Raw genomic sequence first — 18,215 nt, 5'->3', positions numbered from 1 at the left:
TTAAGAGGAGTTATGTCGGATACGTCGGGTAAATAGATCAATGTTATTGGGTAATCGGGTCTATTACAAATCCCACACCCGTCTCAACCCTAATGGGTCGGGTATTATCCGTTCCAATTATGCTGGGTTTCGGGGTTTCACTGCCATCCCGACAAACCTTGAGAATAATACTAAAGGGGTCCGAGTGTGGGTCCGGATCGGGTCTGAATAGTAAAGATTTTATGGTATTTGTTTTTTTTGTTAGTAAACGTTTGTTTGACAAATGGTACCCGAGTCCTGAGAGGAGGCGGTGCGTTTGTCCCTCTTTGGATAAAAAACAACACATACTAATCCTTAAACAAAGCTAAACTTGTTTATTTCGTACTTTAATCTAAACTGTGTAGACGATGACGAGCAGTGGTCAGTTGCAGCTCTATTCTTATCACCGGAGCTCCTGTTCGTTTCGTGTTCGCATCGCTTTAAACCTCAAAGGTGCTGCTTTATTTCTCTTCTATCTTTTCTTTTACAACATACATACATACATACATGCAAAACATTTAATTGTATTGTTTCTTAGGATTTGATTATGAATACAAACCTGTTAATCTGCTTAAAGGAGAACAAAAAAGCCCTGGTCAGTTTTATTATTTTATTTTCCCCAAATTTTATTGGATTATGCTGAGGAAATGTCTTTCTTTTTTGATTTAGAGTTTTTAAAGGTCAATCCTATTGGATATGTGCCTGCATTAGTGGATGGTGACATAGTCATTGCCGACTCTTTTGCAATCATCATGGTGACTTTTTAGTCTTTGATTTTATTATTATTATTATTATTATTATTATTATTTTCTTCTTCTTCGGAAATGATATCTTTATGTTGCTGTTTGCAGTACCTTGAAGAGAAGTATCCTCAGCGTCCTTTGTTGCCTCGGGACCTTGAGAAAAGGGCGATTAATTACCAGGTAAAAGCATTTGGATTCATTCTACATCTGTGCTCATGATATAACCTTTACATGTAGGACGTATAACTTGAATCGTGATTTTTTTTTTAACTAACAGTAATCTTCTTTTACATATGTAGGCTGCAAATATTGTTTCTGCAAGCATACAACCGCTTCAAAACCTGGATATTTTGGTGAGTAAGAATTTTAATTGCTCTTTGTTTATTTGAGACGCTCATAGAAATTAGTTCCATAATTATACTTATTGTTTTATGAATCCAACTTGCAGAAGTACATTGAGGAAAAGGTTGGTCCTGATGCAAAGATTCCATGGGTAGAAAAGCATATTGGTAAAGGATTTGCAGGTATCAATATAATAAATGAAATGAAAATGTACTACTAAAGTAACTAGAATTTAGTTTCTGTAATTATGATTAAAATAGGAGTAAGTTACATGTTGAGTCTGCATGATTTGTTCATGTTTACGGCTTGAGCCACTAAGTTTAAAGTGTTACAGTGACAGTCAGAGTTCAATTTATGTAGTTAAGCACACATTCAGTCCATCACTGGAGCAAATGACCAAATTACCCTCATGTTCTTCCCTTTTGATTTTCCAGTTTAATTTTTAATTATTTCTTAACCCAAAGCGAGAACACTTGGTAAAGCAAAATTAAATTTCATAATTTTTTAAGTAGCAAAACCTCTTTACGAAGTCAAATCCAAAGCCCAAAATGCTAGAATCTTTATATTTAGAACGTAAAAGTTCATTAATGTCTTGGGGCGTGTTCGGTTCGCGGAATTTGAAGGAATTGGAATTTGGATCCCATTGCATGGCGTGTTCGTTTGGATAGGGAAGGAATTAGAATTTGGAAGTAGTCCAATGAAATCTCATGTTTATTGGAACTCAAGGATCCCTCCCGAAACCCGTTCCGGTCCAAACCTGTTCCAACCCGGAACCTGCCCGACCTGAACCTATGTAATCTTTTTCGGAATCGACCTATTCCGACCTGAACCTGAAACCTGAACCAAATTGAGCATTTCAACGCTTTTGTTTTTAACTTTCCTTTTGAAAGTGAAGGGATTCTTGATATTCAATAACCTATCCAAATTAACAAGCCATATAATGGGGCTTTAAATACCAATTCCTACGAATTCGACGAACTAAACGCGCCCTTAATCTCTCTCAGTTGTCTTCATAACCCAGTTTATGGTTAAAGAAGTTTCTTATGGATTTTTTGTGTAATAATTGGGTTTCTTGGACATTAAGACCGATAAGAGTAAACTGCGGTTTTCGTCATTGTGGTTTGTCCAAATCTGCAGGTTTAGTCCAATAGTTTCAAATTTGCGATTTTCGTTCCTGTGGTTTTATTTCACTTGCAATCAAACCCAACCACACTAATGCTATAAGTTAGTTCGTTAAACCCATCAGTGTGCCCCTCACTTGTGGGGCAGTTTTGTCATTTTTTTCCTCAAATACACCCCAACCCTTCCGTGAAGGGGGCTTGCGAATTAGAATTGGGGTTTTAGTTGGGCAGAAATAGGAAAAAACTGCCCCTCGCGTGTGGGGCACGTTGATGGGTTTAAGGACCAGACTTAACGGGGTTAGTGGAATCGGGTTTAATTGCAAGTGAAATGAAACTACAGGGATGAAAATCACAAATTTGAAATTATTGAACTAAAACTGCAAATTTGGACAAACCACAGGGACGAAAACCGCAGTTTACTCGATCGATAAGTTTGGCTTTTGCATGATTTTGGAGTAATGAAAAGTTTTGATTTCAATAATAATTATTACAAGTTAAATTTGAAGATTATGAAATTTAAGCTTCTGTTTGTGACTCTTGGTGTTCTTGATTTGGTTTAAGACATAGATAGAACTTCAAAAATAACATTTTTATCATTATTCTATAAATGGTTTTTGTAATTAGTTCAATAAATCATCAAAATAGCATGAATGAAAAAAGTATTGACCTGTCAGCATAACCTGTTTTTATCTACAATATGGGGCCTGACGGTATCTTGGCTGCCTCTTAATTTTTTATTTTATTATTATTATTTTATAAGAACGTGTAGATGGTAAAAGTTACATTAATATGCTATTAGTGTTGATTTCATTTCTACATGATTACTAATATGCAGCACTCGAGAAATTACTAAAGAATCATGCTGGAAAATACGCCACAGGGGATGATGTTTTCCTGGTATTGATTTTTTTTTAAAACTTAATTCTCTTAAGTTTGTTTCTAGTTTCGATGATTATCAATTTAAACCTTAGTAATTAAGAAATGCTCCAACCAGATCTGTTCAACTTTTGCAGGCTGATTTGTTTCTGGCACCACAAATTCATGGTGCAATAAAGAGGTTCAACCTTGACATGGTATATATATTTGTTTGCATAATTTATTTATTTATATTTTTTGTAATCTTGTTAAGAAAAATTCGTAAACTTATAATTTGTCGGTTGGCTCAGACGCCATACCCACTTCTGGCTCGGTTGCATGAGGCATATATGCAGCTACCTGCTATTCAAGATGCATTGCCTGAAAACCAACCAGACTATCCTAAAACTTGAACCAAGTATTTCAGGTATTTCAAATTTTAAGTTCTGTACTGGCAGTCTGATTATTGTGATTTCAGGCTACATTATTTAGTTTTTTAATTATTGGAACTTTTATAATCTGATTATTTATTGGTCAAATGACCAGTTTCGGCTAATCCGTTTATACATCTATTTCTCTGAATTTATTTAGTTATAAGAACTAATTTCAAAATCACATACAACACCCCTTAGCATTGGGGTGACTCCATGACACGAAACAAAATTAATCAGCTACTGTTTAGTAAACAAGCCGTGTTCAGGCTGTACAAAAACCAAACTAAAAAATATGTATGATTTATGTGTTCTACTCGACAATGCATTTATATATTGACTTTCTATCTGCAGGTGTGGGCATGGTGAGCAAGATAAGTTAGTTAAAGGGGATCGATACTTAGGTTGTATGAACCCTATTAATAATTGCTCAACTGTTGTATCCACATTATGATGATGTATTATCTACACCATTTGTGTTTCTTTATCTAAATTAAAAGAGTATTGTGCATATCAAATATCAGATTGAATGTTCTTTCTCGAACATTGATCTTATGGAGCATTTTTACTACCAAACCTTGTAGACAAGTTTGTTCAAGGCTAGGTACATTTTTGTCTAGATCGGGATTGTTGGTGTTTTTGTTCCCATTTGTGTGCAAATTGACTTCACCGATCCCACGAATAGATGAACCATGGATTCGGTTAGTCATGTGTCTACACCATAAGAATTTAATTCGTTGAAAAAGACATGTTATCAGTAAAAGATTGTGGCATCGGGTATTTACATATCGATGGCCATCCCCTCCAACGCTGCCTTCGACTATATATTCTTCAGTAAATAATTTCTTTATATCCCTTCTTAAGTGTTCTGTTATGGTATTTTGTAAGACCAAGCATATTACTTCATCGATAATTTCTTCTTTTGTTCTATACTTCTCTTGTCTTTCTTTATTATTAATTTTTTAATATTTTGCTTTTTCTATTAATTTTTTTTACTTAATTGTTTGCTAATTTATGTTTTGCTCTCAAAAGACCTAAAAATTATAAGAAACGGTTTTATATTATGATTTAAAACAATTACTACCCAACATTTTCGTGGTAACGTTTTTATATGAAAAAGGAGCAGTCTTCATAATATAAATATAATAAACCGAAAAGATAAGTTAAATAATACCAACAGTTGATGGTCGCCTATTTTGACTTACCTAATCATATACCATTATTTTTTTGGTAGGAAAAAACAAAAAGTAAAGCAGCTAGTTTAGACTTTTGTTTGGCGTTTGACAAAAAGCTTAGTGACTTTGAATCAACCCAAAATTGTGGGTAGTTCTATCTCTCTAACATACACACTTAAACAAAGCTAATTCATACTTTGATGTGTAGACGATGACGAATAAGTTGCAGCTCTATTCTTTTCACATGAGCTCATGCTCTTTTCGTGTTCGCATCGCGTTAAACTTGAAAGGTTTTCATTATTATTCTATAATAATGTATTTGTTTCATAAACCACTAGACTGACTAATTGTCTCTACTTCCTCAGGACTTGATTATGAGTACAAACCGGTTCATCTGCTTAAAGGAGAACAAAAAAGCCCTGGTAATTCATTTCCATTTGATGAGATATTAATTGCAATTCTTTTGGATTGTATGCTCAGGAAATATCTTTTAAATTTGATGAGATATTATTTATTTGTGATTTAGAGTTTTTAAAGCTCAATCCTATTGGTTATGTGCCTGCATTGGTGGATGGTGACATAGTCATTGCTGACTCTTTTGCAATCATCATGGTGAGTTTTCAGAGTTTGATTTATTAATTTCTTCTTCATAAATGATATTATTATGTTTAGGACCAACTAACGCGTCAGATCAAGTGGGTCGGGTCACGGGTCAAAACAGGTTCGGGTCACAACGGGTCGATTTAAAAAAGGCTTATTTCGGTTCGGTCGGGACAGGTTTGGGTTAGCACGAGTTCGGTCAGAACATGTTTCAGGTCAAAACGGGGTGGTTTAAAAATTCTTTTTATTATTTTTATAAATTACTGTGCATTTGGACTTTGTTTCTGGTTTTTAGCACTAGTTATGCACGTTTAGGCGTGGGATAACGCGTTACGTGCGTACCAGTGCTGGGTTACATGTTACGTGCATATTGCGGGCCATGTGACGCCTTCGATGCCATGTTACACGTGTCTGGTTACGCGTTATGCGCGTGCCGACACCGGGTACACGTTACACGAACCGTGTGATGCGTCCGATGCCACGTTACCCATTTTGACCCGTTTTGTTAGAAACATTCACTCATATCAACCCAAAGTTTTTGAAAAATAACCCATATACGGAATTGGGGTCAAGATGGCCAGGTCAAATCTTGTTGTTGTTTACAGTACCTTGAAGAGAAGTATCCTCAGCATCCTTTGTTGCCTCGGGACCTTGAGAAAAGGGCGATTAATTACCAGGTAAAATCACTTATATAATTACCTATTCTACATTCATGCAATATCTGATGACATCATTATGTTTGATGATCAAATCTGGTAAATATATATTCTTGATGTATTACATGTGACATAACTCCTCAATTTATGTCTTTAGGCCTTCTTACATTACTTGAACGTTAGTTGTATTGAGAGTACTACGTTTCGAATACTTATGTTTGTTGTGCTACGAGACACTAGAACTAGATACATATATATATGAAAGAACTCAACACAGGTGTTTTAGTTAGAATAACAAAAAACTAACTCATGTAAACAGAAGTCAAAGGGCGAGACACTGATACTTCTTAACGCACCCGCATAGAGAAGAGTGCATTTGTGAAGTTATATGTTTTACATGTAAGACATACGATCTGTATCGCGTGTCTCTGTAACTAACAGCAATCTTCTTTTAAATATGTAATGTAGGCGGCAAATATTTTATCTGCAAGCATACAACCTTTTCTAATTGTAGATATTACAGTAAGATTTTTTCTTCCTTTATTTTTGTTGTTGTTCATTTACAAAAAAACACTCATAGAAATCACTTCTTTAATCATATCAGAAGTACATTGAGGAAAAGGTTGGTCCTGATGCAAAGATTCCATGGGTAGAAAAGCATATTGGTAAAGGATTTGCAGGTATGCCGTATGTTTCAGCATTAATCAATTTAATTAATGAAATGAATGTGATATAAAATGAAGGACTAATGAATCTAGAATTTAGATATTCAATGTCATGTTTAAAAAAGAGTAAGTACATTTTGAGTTCTTGTCGTTTATCCTAAATTATGGCTCGAATTCCTAAGGCTATGTGTTGTGGATGATGGTTAGTTACTCAAAAGTGATGTCATGCCACTGTCACGTAGTGTAAGGCCCCGTTCCCGGTGCCTCACTTTAACGTCGGATTTACTCATAAACACAGTTCTACATATCAGAATTTATTAAAACTTTCGCGGAATATAAAACTTTAACCGTTTATTACAAAACAATTAATCTCTTCTTTAAAACCATAACATAAAATATCATATTTGAAACATCGTTTCTTCCACCTTCAGATGTCAGCCGTTCAATCCATGCCATGTGTCATCCTCATGCCTTCTCGATAAACATATATACATGCGTGCATACTAAAAGTCAGCTACGCTGAGTGAGTTTTAGTTAATCAGGCGACATACAATACATACACATATCTTACATACATACATATCTTAACCTTGTATGAATATCCATAAGAGGACGTCACATAATATCTATTAAAAGAACTATTACTATTCCCCTACTATTTATATTCTCCATAGAATGACACTCTATATATATATATATATATTCTCCATAGAAGGAACATCCTATATACTTATGAACACTATGCTTTCCATTAAAGGAACACTATGCTTTCCATCAAAGGAACACTGGGTTTTCCATTAAAGGAACACGGGGCTTTCTATTAAAGGAACACTATGCTTTCCATTTAAGGAACACTCTATATATTATCCATAGAAGGAACTCTATATATAAGTTGTCATTTAATATCCATATAAGGAGACAATCACCGTATTCTTGGCAATACATGCAATATCCGAAGATCGTTCACGTATAGTCAAGCAATCATCCCTGCATTACACACAATATCCGTATCTTTATTTATAACCTAACGATACATGCAATATCCGAAGATCGTTCACGTATCGAAAAGCAATCAATCGTATCTAACACATATATCATACACGGCATACACTTACCATTTAAGTTAAGTGTATTAACTGTCACATCGAGTATGCACACAGCCCCGAAAACATAACAAGGAAATGGGACTAGAAACTCACCTGAATTCCGTAACGTTCACCGATAGTAGTTATTCCTTTCTTGAGCTGTGCACGACTAACTGTATAACAATTACACGTATCAATTAACTATCACTATCTATATCGTGTTTCTAGTTTATTCATAACCCACAACGAACGGGGGTCCGGGGGCAGCGCCCTTGGCAGAGGGGTCTAGGGGCGGTAGCCCCTAGAAGGGTCCAAGGGGCAGAGCCCCTGGCTGGGGTCGAGCCGCCAGGTTAGTTTGGAAAAAATTTATTTACATTAACTGTCGTAACACATTTTCCACTACGATTTTAAATTATTATTTAATTCGACCACTTGTTTGCTATAACGAATTAAGCCTAATTCGTTATCCTTTTATCCTAATTCGTTATTCTGATTCGTTACCATATCATACTCTGATTCGTCCTCTGATTCGTTATCTGAACTTAGCGAATTGGTGAGTAACGAATTGCCTAATTCGTTATCGCGATCTGATTCGTTATCATGACTCTGTTCGTTATTATGACCTAGTTCGTTATCTTATAATGGCGAACGAGCATATAACGAATGAGAGGTGCTAATTCGTTATGAAGACACGCGAATATCTCCCATTCGTTATGACTATAACAAATTACCAATGATTCGTTCAATCCTAACGAATCCACATCAATCTTATCCGAATCTTTGACCTCAAGAGTCAAAGTCAAAATCAATAAGAACAACAAACAGTCAACTCGCACCAGATCTGCAATAAACCTTCGTTTCTCAACGAAACAACATGATTTTGGTATCATTGGATTCGTCTAACCAGCGCCTACAAATCCCAACCCATTAATCATCCAAACATTCGTGTTTACTTGGTGCGATTTGTGCATATACCTACGGGTTTTTCATACTAACAATTAACCTATTAACCTGTAATCAATTTCAGCAAGTTTAGCTTCGTTGGATTCGTTTTTACCATACTAACACAGATCTATGACTTATAGATGAATCCGAACCTAAATAAATGATTTCCGTCATAAACATACCTTAAACGAGTCGAACTACGAACACGAGTTGGTCTTGGTGTTATTTTGGTTTGTCATGACGATCTAGCACCAACGGGTTCGGGTTTCCACCTTCGAATCTTGCTCGGTTTATAGGGTGGTGGTTGTGTGTGTTTATCAAGGTGTAGGCTATGATGTAGATTTGGATATGTTAGTTGTATTTAGTTATAATTAGGGTTTTAGCCCATGTAGTTGGTTAAAGCCCATAGGCCTTTTATGGGTTGAAAGCTAGGGTTTGTTTGTGTATAAATAGATGTAGTTGTCTTTGTATTATTTACACATTCAAGTAAAAAACATTACTTTCACTACAACCATCTTCTTCTTTACATGGTATCAGAGCTACAGCTCTCGATCCAAACCCTAGCCGCGATCTGACCCGAGCCCGAGTCTGACCAGCCGCCACCAGCAGCCTTCAGATATGAAACAAGCTCCTGCCTTGTTCTGTCCTGTCACGAAATTTTTTTTTTTCGACCGTGAAAGTACTGTTCACCTACGAACACTATTCACGTCGGAATCACTGTTCACGTCGGAATCACTGCTCACTGGAATACTGTTCACGCCGGAATCACTGTTCACCGGAGTACTGTTCATCGCCGGAATTACTGTTCACGCCGGAAATCACTATTCACGCCAGAAGTTACTGTTCAGAACGGAAATTACTGTTCACGCCGGAAGTCACTGTTCACTGCCGGGATTTACTGTTCACGACGAGTAACTGTTTACGCCAGAATCTGTTTCCGCCCTCCACCCGCACTTGTTACTGTTCATAGTCAATTTTCAGTTTCGTGTATCACTATGTGCGAAAATAAATACATGTATACATTTACTAAAGAGTAGCATGATCTTATTCAACGGTTTCTTACCTCCCAGTTGCCTCATCCTCAAACCAGCTCGGCACATTCAGGTAAACCTTCTAGCCTTGACTTATCATGGGTGATTGATTCTGGAGCCACACATCACAGGACTAAAAATCGGGGTATTTTTTCTAGTCTTCAAAATGTTTCCCATGCACCGGTATGTCTTGCCGATGGATTTTCATGTCCCGTTCTCGGCATAGGATCCATCAGCAACTCGGAAAACCTAAAACAGTCTTCTATCCTATTTGTTCCTAAATTTCCTACCAGTCTTTGTTCACTGAGTCAGATTACCAAACAAAACAACTGTTCTATGACCTTTTACCCAACTCACTGCGTTTTTCATGAACTAGGAACAAACCGGGTAATTGGTACTGGTTTTTAATCAGGAGGTCTCTATCGTATATCCCCCTTTTCCCATCCTGTAGCAAACTTATGTGATTCCGCTGTCAGGGAGGCTCACTGTCGGTTAGGTCATCCCTCTACAGCGGTTCTGAGGAAAATGCGACCAGATTTACCACTTTCGTCTTTTAATTTTCATTGTGAGTCGTGTCAACTTGGTAAACATACCTGGCGTCCCTATCCCCCTAGGGTGCCCAATCGAGTCAGTTCTTGTTTTGAACGGTTTCATCCTGATGTATGGGGTCCTTTCCCTATCAAATCTACGTTGGGTTTTGAATATTTTATTACCTTTATTGATGATTATTCTCGCACTACTTGGGGTTATTTGTTGAAATCTCGTAGTGAGGTATTTTCCATATTTCAAGAATTTAATGCTTATGTTCAAAACCAATTTAACACCACCATTAAAACTTTACGATCTGATAATGCTAAAGAATATTTTTCCACCGACTTTTCTTCATACTTAAAAACCAACGACATTATTCATGAATCATCGTGTGCGTATACATCTCAACAAAATGGTGTGTCCGAACGCAAAAATCGTCACATATTGGATGTTGCTCACACAATCATGATCCAATCACGTGTTCCTCATCATTTTTGGGGAGATGCCGTTCTCACTGACACATATTTGATTAACCGCATGCCCTCAGCCGTTCTTCATGGTAAAACACCGTTTTCTGTACTATTTCCCAACGATGATCCATTTCCTCTCGCACCTAAAGTATTTGGTTGCGTCGCCTATGTTCATGACCATCGTCCGAAAACCATCAAACTTGATCCCCGAGCCATTCGTTGTGTCTTTCTTGGTTACTCACGGGTTCAAAAAGGGTATCGATGCTATAGCCCATCACTTCACCGATACTTTACTAGTGCCGATGTCACTTTTCATGAGTCTCCTTACTTTCCCGAGTGTTCCACTCCTGTTTCTGACCTGTTTCCCGACCTCGATATACCCACATCTCCCTTCCTCCCCACCATTCCTGTGTCGATTCCCTCTACCGATCCAATCGCTGCTGATTCTGACCCACCGACAGAACCTCCGCCACCGCTTTTCACATATGCTAGGCGAGGTAAGGGTCAAATATCAGAGACACTTTATTCACATTCAGGCCACAACCCCGAAATACCCTCAAATCCTCCGTTTGCATCCGAACAATCTACACCTCTCACTGATACATCCTTACCCGATCCGACACCTTTACCAGAAACTACCCCTGATACACCCGTTTATGATCCTCCTGGTGCACCACTACTCGATATATCTATTTCTTTTCGCAAAGAACCCCGGAAATGCACTCGTTACCCAATTCAGGACTATGTTGCCTACACCCACCTATCTCCTGAATCTCATGCGAAAAATATGACGAGCGCTCTCGCTCACCCAGGATGGCGAAAGGCTATGGAAGATGAAATTGGGGCTCTAAAGTCCAATCATACATGGGATCTTGAAACACTTCCTAAAGGGAAGCGTATTGTTGGTTGTCGTTGGGTGTTTACGGTTAAACTACACCCGGACGGCTCCTTACACCGCTTGAAGGCTCGGTTGGTCGCAAAAGGGTATTCTCAGGCATATGGCATTGATTATGATGAAACCTTCTCGCCAGTTGCTAAAATGCCATCTGTCTGTATTTGTATTGCTCTTACTGCCATTAATCATTGGCCGCTCCACCAGCTTGATGTCAAGAACGCCTTTCTTAATGGTGTTCTTGAGGAGGAGGTATATATGGAGCAGCCACCAGGGTTCGTTGTTGAGGAGGAGGCCTCGAAAATTTGCAGACTACGTCGTTCTCTATATGGTCTTAAACAGTCTCCCAAGGCATGGTTTGGTCGATTCTCTAGTGTTATGGGACAGTTTGGGATGACTCGGAGTGCCTACGATCACTCTGTCTTCTTTAGACACCAGAAAGGAAAGAGGATTATCGTAGTTGTTTATGTGGATGACATTATAATCACAGGTGATGACGAGGTCAAGATCACCGAACTCAAGCAGTTTCTTCAGTCTCAGGTCAGCGACTTAGGTCGATTGAGGTATTTCCTGGGCATAGAAGTTGTTGGGACTTATATTTTAGACTGACGCATCGAATTAATCTTTGGGTGAAAGATATATTATTTGGTCTCAACCAAGGGTGGATGGCATGAAGACCAAGTCATGCTAGACTAGTATAAATAGATGTTTTTATTCATTTGTCTAGTATGAGTGACTGTATTGTGTATGTGTGAGATTTAGGGTTTTATCCCTTTGAGAGAGTCTCCGCCTCCAGGATGAGCTCTCCTGGTGGCGGCTGATATTTCTTAATCGATTGTATGTATGAATGTATGTATGAGTGTTTCATCTTAATGTGAATCATTCGACTAATATTTCATACTACCATTTTTATCTTTTGTGTTTTGATTACAATTGTTCATCCTACTTTATTGTGTGCTAGGAAAGTGCTCCCAAGCACATTGTGTGCTAGGAAACAGAGTTTGTGAAACATTTCAAAGTTTTGAAGAAACTTTTGAGATTTTTGGTACCGTTGACCGTTTGACCAAGCTGTTCTCTACGGAAGATATATACCAGGGGTATTTTGGTAATTTTTCTCCAAACATAAACAAGCTTATGGAATTCAAACCTCATCCAATTTCACGACTTCATCAAAAGCTTTACAAGAACAAGTGTTGACCAAGCTTAAGGATTTAATCACATTAAGTGTCAACCAACTTTTGAATATGTTTATCTTAGATTTTTACAATCTTGATGAGGATGATCAAGATTGTTTCACCCACACTTGATTTGAAGACACGTTTATTAAAGACAATTGCAACAAAATTGGGGGAGTAAAATCTTTGAATTTCATTGCAAATGGTTAGCTTCAAATCAAGTAAAAGACTTAAGATAAGGAAAAGCTTATCAAGATCAATAATCCAAAGTTTGTCAAAGATGTTTCATCATTTGTAAGTTTTCAGATTTCCTAGTACGGATGAGAAGATAGAGTCATCTTAAGCAACAATGTTGAAAGGGTGATCAGTAGAGTTTAACCTCTTATGAAATAGTCACTTGAACAGTCAAGAACGGGTTATTGTTGACTTGAATGCTATCTTGATTCAGGGAATGGTTTGAAGATGAGTTACAAGAGAAGAAAAAGATTTGAAGAATGGAAGATTATTTGATGATCACATTGAGTTTATTTCTTTTTGTGATGACCTTGTTACTTGAAGTTGATCTTTGAAGTTCAAAGCCTCGTTCATATGCCCATACAACTATATCCAAAAGTGGTATAAAGAGTGATAATTCGAAATGAACAATGGGAGAAGCTTAACGTGAGGGGGAGAAATTCAATGAAAGACAACGAGTTATGAGGTGATCATGGAAGAAATTCGATGGCATCGGTCTAAGGGGGAGATTGTTGGGACTTACATTTTAGACCGACGCATCGAATTAATCTTTGGGTGAAAGATATATTATTTGGTCTCAACCAAGGGTGGATGGCATGAAGACCAAGTCATGCTAGACTAGTATAAATAAATGTTTTTATTCATTTGTCTAGTATGAGTGACTGTATTGTGTATGTGTGAGATTTAGGGTTTTATCCCTTTGAGAGAGTCTCCGCCTCCAGGATGAGCTCTCCTAGTGGCGGCTGATATTTCTTAATCGATTGTATGTATGAATGTATGTATGAGTGTTTCATCTTAATGAGAATCATTCGGCTAATATTTCATACTACCATTTTTATCTTTTGTGTTTTGATTACAATTGTTCATCATACTTTATTGTTGATTGTTAATCAAATCAGGCTCTCTCCCAATACACCTCATCTGTCCAGACATCTTTCAAGAGTGAATACGAGTGAGATTCGATCCTAACCCTAGTTCCGAGCTCCACACCGTTGTTTAATACCGACTATTTTCACGCTTCCGCACCGGGGCTCGGTTCTCCACAAGGAATACTTCTCTCCCAACGAAAGTATGTCCTTGATATGTTGACTGAATGTGGCTTACTGGGTTGTAAACCTGTTGATACCCCAATGCTTCCTACAAAGAAACTCCTCCCAAAGGAAAGAGATCCAATGAAAGATCCTAAGCGATACAGACGGTTGGTTGGTAAACTTAATTATTTAACCGTCACACGACCGGATATCTTCTTTACTGTTAGTGTTCTGAGCCAATTTATGGCTGCACCATACACCAGTCACTGGGATGCTGCCATTCGTGTCTTAAGATATCTTAAGACCTCTCCTGGTTTGGGTATATTATACTCTGATCAGGGTCATTGTCGTGTGGGTGCCTTCACGGAAGAAGGAGATGGTCGGATATCAGGGTTCTCAGATGCAGATTGGGCAGGTTGTCCGATTTCTCGACGATCTACCACCGGATATTGTGTGTTTGTTGGAGGAAATCTTGTACCATGGAAGAGTAAGAAGCAACACACGGTTTCCCGGTCGAGTGCCGAATCGGAGTATAGAGCCATGGCAGATGTAACATCAGATATGACATGGGTACGTCGTCTTCTCATAGAACTCGGGGTTGTTTCTAATGACTTGATGCGGTTATACTGTGATAGTCAATCAGCCATTCACATAGCCAAGAATCAAGTATTTCATGAGAGGACAAAACATATTGAGGTCGACTGCCACCTTATCAGAGATCGAGTAGTAGACACACAAACTGATCCTCCATCCATTCAACTAGTTCATGTGAAGACAAATTTTCAGCTAGCAGACATTCTAACTAAACCGCTCCGGAAAGCTCAGATAGATTTTATTTGTAACAAGTTGGGCATGATTAACATCTATGCTCCAACTTGAGGAGGAGTGTTAGTTGTATTTAGTTATAATTAGGGTTTTAGCCAACGTAGTTGGTTAAAGCCCATGGGCCTTTTATGGGTTGAAAGCTAGGGTTTGTTTGTGTATAAATAGATGTAGTTGTCTTTGTATTATTTACACATTCAAGTTAAAAACATTACTTTCACTACAACCATCTTCTTCTTTACAGGATAAAAATGGAAAGGATTAGGGTTTAAGGGGTATTTATACTCCCTTAAGCCCATGGACCTAAGGCCCATCTTTCCCTTTTGGTCCATAATTAATTTCATCTAAAAGCCTACTTATCCTATCATATTTTATTATTATTATTATTATTATTATTATTATTATTATTATTAACCGAACGAAAAATTGGGATGTTACACGTAGGCAATAGGGCATTAACTACTAACTAACTAACCAATCAAACTTGTGTAGTGGAGGGAGTTAGTCAAAAAGTTATTAATCATGGTTGGTGATGGCTGGACCAATAAAAATAATTCAAAAATTTGCAATGATAGTGATGTTGGGCGTTAGCATAATGGCTTGGGGGGGGGGGAAATTAATTTTGGCGTAACGGTGTGTAACAACTTTGATGGTGAGGTGGGTATGGGTGGTGCTCTATTTCCTAACCACAACACATGGTCTAACACATGGTCTAAGAAAACTGTTGTAATTATAAACACTTTCAGTCCATCACCCAAGTCAAATGACCCTCATGTTCTTCTCCTTTGAATTTCCTCTTAAATTTCTGTTTTATTTCTTGTCCCAAAGCAAGAACACTCAGTAAAACAAACTTAATATTAATAAAAAATCAAATCCAAATGCCAAAAATCTTGATCTTTATCTTCAAAAACCTGAATATTCATTGAAGTTTTATTCTATGTCTACCGTCTTCAAGAACCTAGTTTTTGGTTAAAGAAGTTTTATTGTTGTTTTTATTATTATTATTATTATTATTATTATTATTATTATTATTATTATTATTATTTACACAAGGATGTGTAAATGTTAAAATTTACATATGTAAGTTATAAATGTAAATTTCAATTTACACATGAATGCAGCACTTGAAAAACTACTAGAGAATCATGCCGGAAAATACGCGACAGGAGATGATGTTTTCCTGGTATTGTCTTTCCTCATCATTTTCTCTTAAACGTGTTTGATCTTTACCAATTATTCATCAATTATCAATCTTATCTATGTAAAAAATGAAATAATGCTTTCAGTTTATGTGAATTTTAGCATTAAAAAATTCCTCAAATTTTACAGGCTGATTTGTTTCTGGCACCACAAATCCATGGTTCAATACAAAGGTTCAACTTTGACATGGTATTAAATGTAATTTATTTATTTTTATAGTTTGTTATCTCGTTAGACAAAATTTAGAACGTATATTTTATCGGTTGGCCCAGACACCGTACCCGCTTCTAGCTAGGCTGCATGAAGCATATATGCAAGTACCAGCTATACAAGATGCATTGCCTGAAAACCAACCAGACTTTCCTAAAACTTGAACCAAATAATATTTCAGGTATATATTTCATTTTTTAATTTATAAACTCATAATCTGATCGTTGTTCATTTCATGTAATTGATTCATTTAATTAAAATTTGTCACACACTCTTTGCAGTTATGTGAACCATGGGCAAGATATGTTAAGTAAGCGGTTTGATACTTGGATATTGTATGAAATCTATTAGTATGAGCATATGTATACCTTGTGTTTCTTTTAAGTAACTCCCGCTATACACGCTTCTAATAATTACCTTGTGTTTCTTTTAAGTAACTCCCGCTATACACGCTTCTAATAATTAAACCATAAAAATTAGTTATATAAAAATCTAAAGTAATTTACATGGTTGGTCCATATGGTTCCCTAAACTCTAGATTTGCATGCCAAGTCTTAAGTAAGTGGATCTCTTTCATTGTTGATCTAAAATGACTAATAGGCTTAAATTATCCTGTTAAACTAATATAGAATTACTTTTTAGCCTTTAGTTTTAGAAAAATCATAACAAAAAGAGGAAATTACAATTTTGTCCTTTTAAATATCACAAATTATGAACTGAGACCTTTTTTAAAAAGAATTTCGCTCTTTTTGTCCTTTAAAAAGAAAGTCATTTTGAGAAAGGACCCGGTCCATAATTTGTGATTTTCAAAAGAAGTAAAATTGTAATTTTCTCTAATAAAAAAGTTTTCAATTTTTTGACGCATATGTAGCCCACCCAAATTTATGGAAAGACTTTGAAACACATAATTGCCACGGAATCTGACGATAGCATTGCAACCCGTCTATACCAAGTTGTGACTCTTTATGTCCTCCCAACCACTACAATTAGGGTGTAGAATTATCAATAGTAGCTCCTCCCCGACAATAACCACACACCCAGATAATCTCTTCATCTCCCTTATTGATTTACTTTGTAGCCTATTAGACTGGGAAATGTGAAGATCTCGATGCCTACAATACCATATGTCTGGTCCCTTGATTTCAACTGGATCTTACTTAATCATGTCATAACTCACATAAATAAATGTGTCGACAAGAGAGTTAATGACGGGTTGCTATATTTAGAAAGACGACCGTTTGTTAAAGGCGGAATCAATAACAAACATACGGTTGCAAAATCAGTATTCAAAGGTAACCAACAAGAACAAGATTCACTCAAAAGATTTCCATTTATATAATATCAATCATACAAAGTGGATAATCGATTTAGGGTTTCTTGAAGGTTTATCCGTACTAAGACAGCCGTCACACACACAATATTCTATTCTTAATAAATGTGTCTGTCTGCCTTGTCCGTCTTGTTCCTTCTTTGGCGGCGTGCCCTAAAACATTCTATTTATAGGTCTGCCACCCTAGGACAGCTGTCATTCCTTCTAGAAACCCCAAACGTACATACATATTCAAATTACATAATCAGAAAATAGTCTAAGTGTAAAACAAGTCTTCCGGGTAGGCTTTGCATCAAACTTCACATTCCGAGTACGCTGTGTACTCTGCCATCCTTCAGGACTTGGTAACATAGAAGTGTGCTCGGAATCAGTTTCCGGGTAGACTTTACTTGAAGAGTATTTTACCAAGTAAAATACTCACCGGGTAGACTTCAGTCTTCTTGACTTTGCCAGACTTTGCCCGACAAACCCTTACGAGCAACCTTGTTCTTCAATGGTCCATTTCAACTTTTTGCTATAAAAATAACTTATTAGCAAAGTGTACTCGGGAGCACTGTGCCTTGCTTGAGTTGAACCTTGCCCGATGTTACTTAGAGATATTCCTTTAGATTATCAAGCTTATTCGGACCACTTATTATTAATGAATACCTTGC

At 37.0% G+C, this 18,215-nt stretch overlaps 2 protein-coding genes across 2 annotated transcripts; both read left to right on the top strand.

Annotated features, from left to right (window-relative positions):
* The first annotated feature begins 283 nt into the window (after positions 1 to 283).
* LOC143631932 (glutathione S-transferase zeta class-like) lies at positions 284 to 4,058 on the top strand. Its single transcript, XM_077100547.1, has 10 exons — positions 284 to 471; positions 557 to 613; positions 688 to 773; positions 870 to 941; positions 1,061 to 1,114; positions 1,210 to 1,285; positions 3,060 to 3,121; positions 3,238 to 3,297; positions 3,391 to 3,506; positions 3,865 to 4,058. The coding sequence occupies exons 1-9, from the start codon at positions 387 to 389 to the stop codon at positions 3,490 to 3,492; spliced, it is 654 nt and encodes a 217-aa protein (XP_076956662.1). The 5' UTR covers positions 284 to 386; the 3' UTR covers positions 3,493 to 3,506; positions 3,865 to 4,058.
* A 764-nt stretch (positions 4,059 to 4,822) lies between these two features.
* On the top strand, positions 4,823 to 16,585 carry LOC143631933 (glutathione S-transferase zeta class-like). The gene is made up of 10 exons (XM_077100548.1): positions 4,823 to 4,975; positions 5,051 to 5,107; positions 5,212 to 5,297; positions 5,891 to 5,962; positions 6,410 to 6,463; positions 6,546 to 6,621; positions 15,944 to 16,005; positions 16,152 to 16,211; positions 16,295 to 16,413; positions 16,514 to 16,585. The coding sequence occupies exons 1-9, from the start codon at positions 4,897 to 4,899 to the stop codon at positions 16,394 to 16,396; spliced, it is 648 nt and encodes a 215-aa protein (XP_076956663.1). The 5' UTR covers positions 4,823 to 4,896; the 3' UTR covers positions 16,397 to 16,413; positions 16,514 to 16,585.
* The last annotated feature ends 1,630 nt before the right edge of the window (positions 16,586 to 18,215 follow it).

Source organism: Bidens hawaiensis, unplaced genomic scaffold (assembly GCF_021521415.1).
Source record: "Bidens hawaiensis isolate Kalapana, Puna unplaced genomic scaffold, B.hawaiensis_p1.1 tig00006270_1, whole genome shotgun sequence".
Lineage (NCBI taxonomy): Eukaryota > Viridiplantae > Streptophyta > Magnoliopsida > Asterales > Asteraceae > Bidens > Bidens hawaiensis.
The sequence above is the reverse complement of the archived record's forward strand: the minus strand, read 5'-3'. Positions and strand labels throughout refer to the sequence as shown.

Excerpts from the sequence above, each read along its gene's own strand:
- LOC143631933 (XM_077100548.1), top strand. The coding sequence starts at position 4,897 with ATGACGAATAAGTTGCAGCTCTATTCTTTTCACATGAGCTCATGCTCT. Across the intron at positions 5,108-5,211 it reads AGGAGAACAAAAAAGCCCTG|AGTTTTTAAAGCTCAATCCT; the intron begins GTAATTCATTTC and ends TTTGTGATTTAG. Across the intron at positions 6,464-6,545 it reads TTCTAATTGTAGATATTACA|AAGTACATTGAGGAAAAGGT; the intron begins GTAAGATTTTTT and ends TAATCATATCAG.
- LOC143631932 (XM_077100547.1), top strand. The coding sequence starts at position 387 with ATGACGAGCAGTGGTCAGTTGCAGCTCTATTCTTATCACCGGAGCTCC. Across the intron at positions 472-556 it reads CATCGCTTTAAACCTCAAAG|GATTTGATTATGAATACAAA; the intron begins GTGCTGCTTTAT and ends ATTGTTTCTTAG. Across the intron at positions 774-869 it reads ACTCTTTTGCAATCATCATG|TACCTTGAAGAGAAGTATCC; the intron begins GTGACTTTTTAG and ends TGCTGTTTGCAG.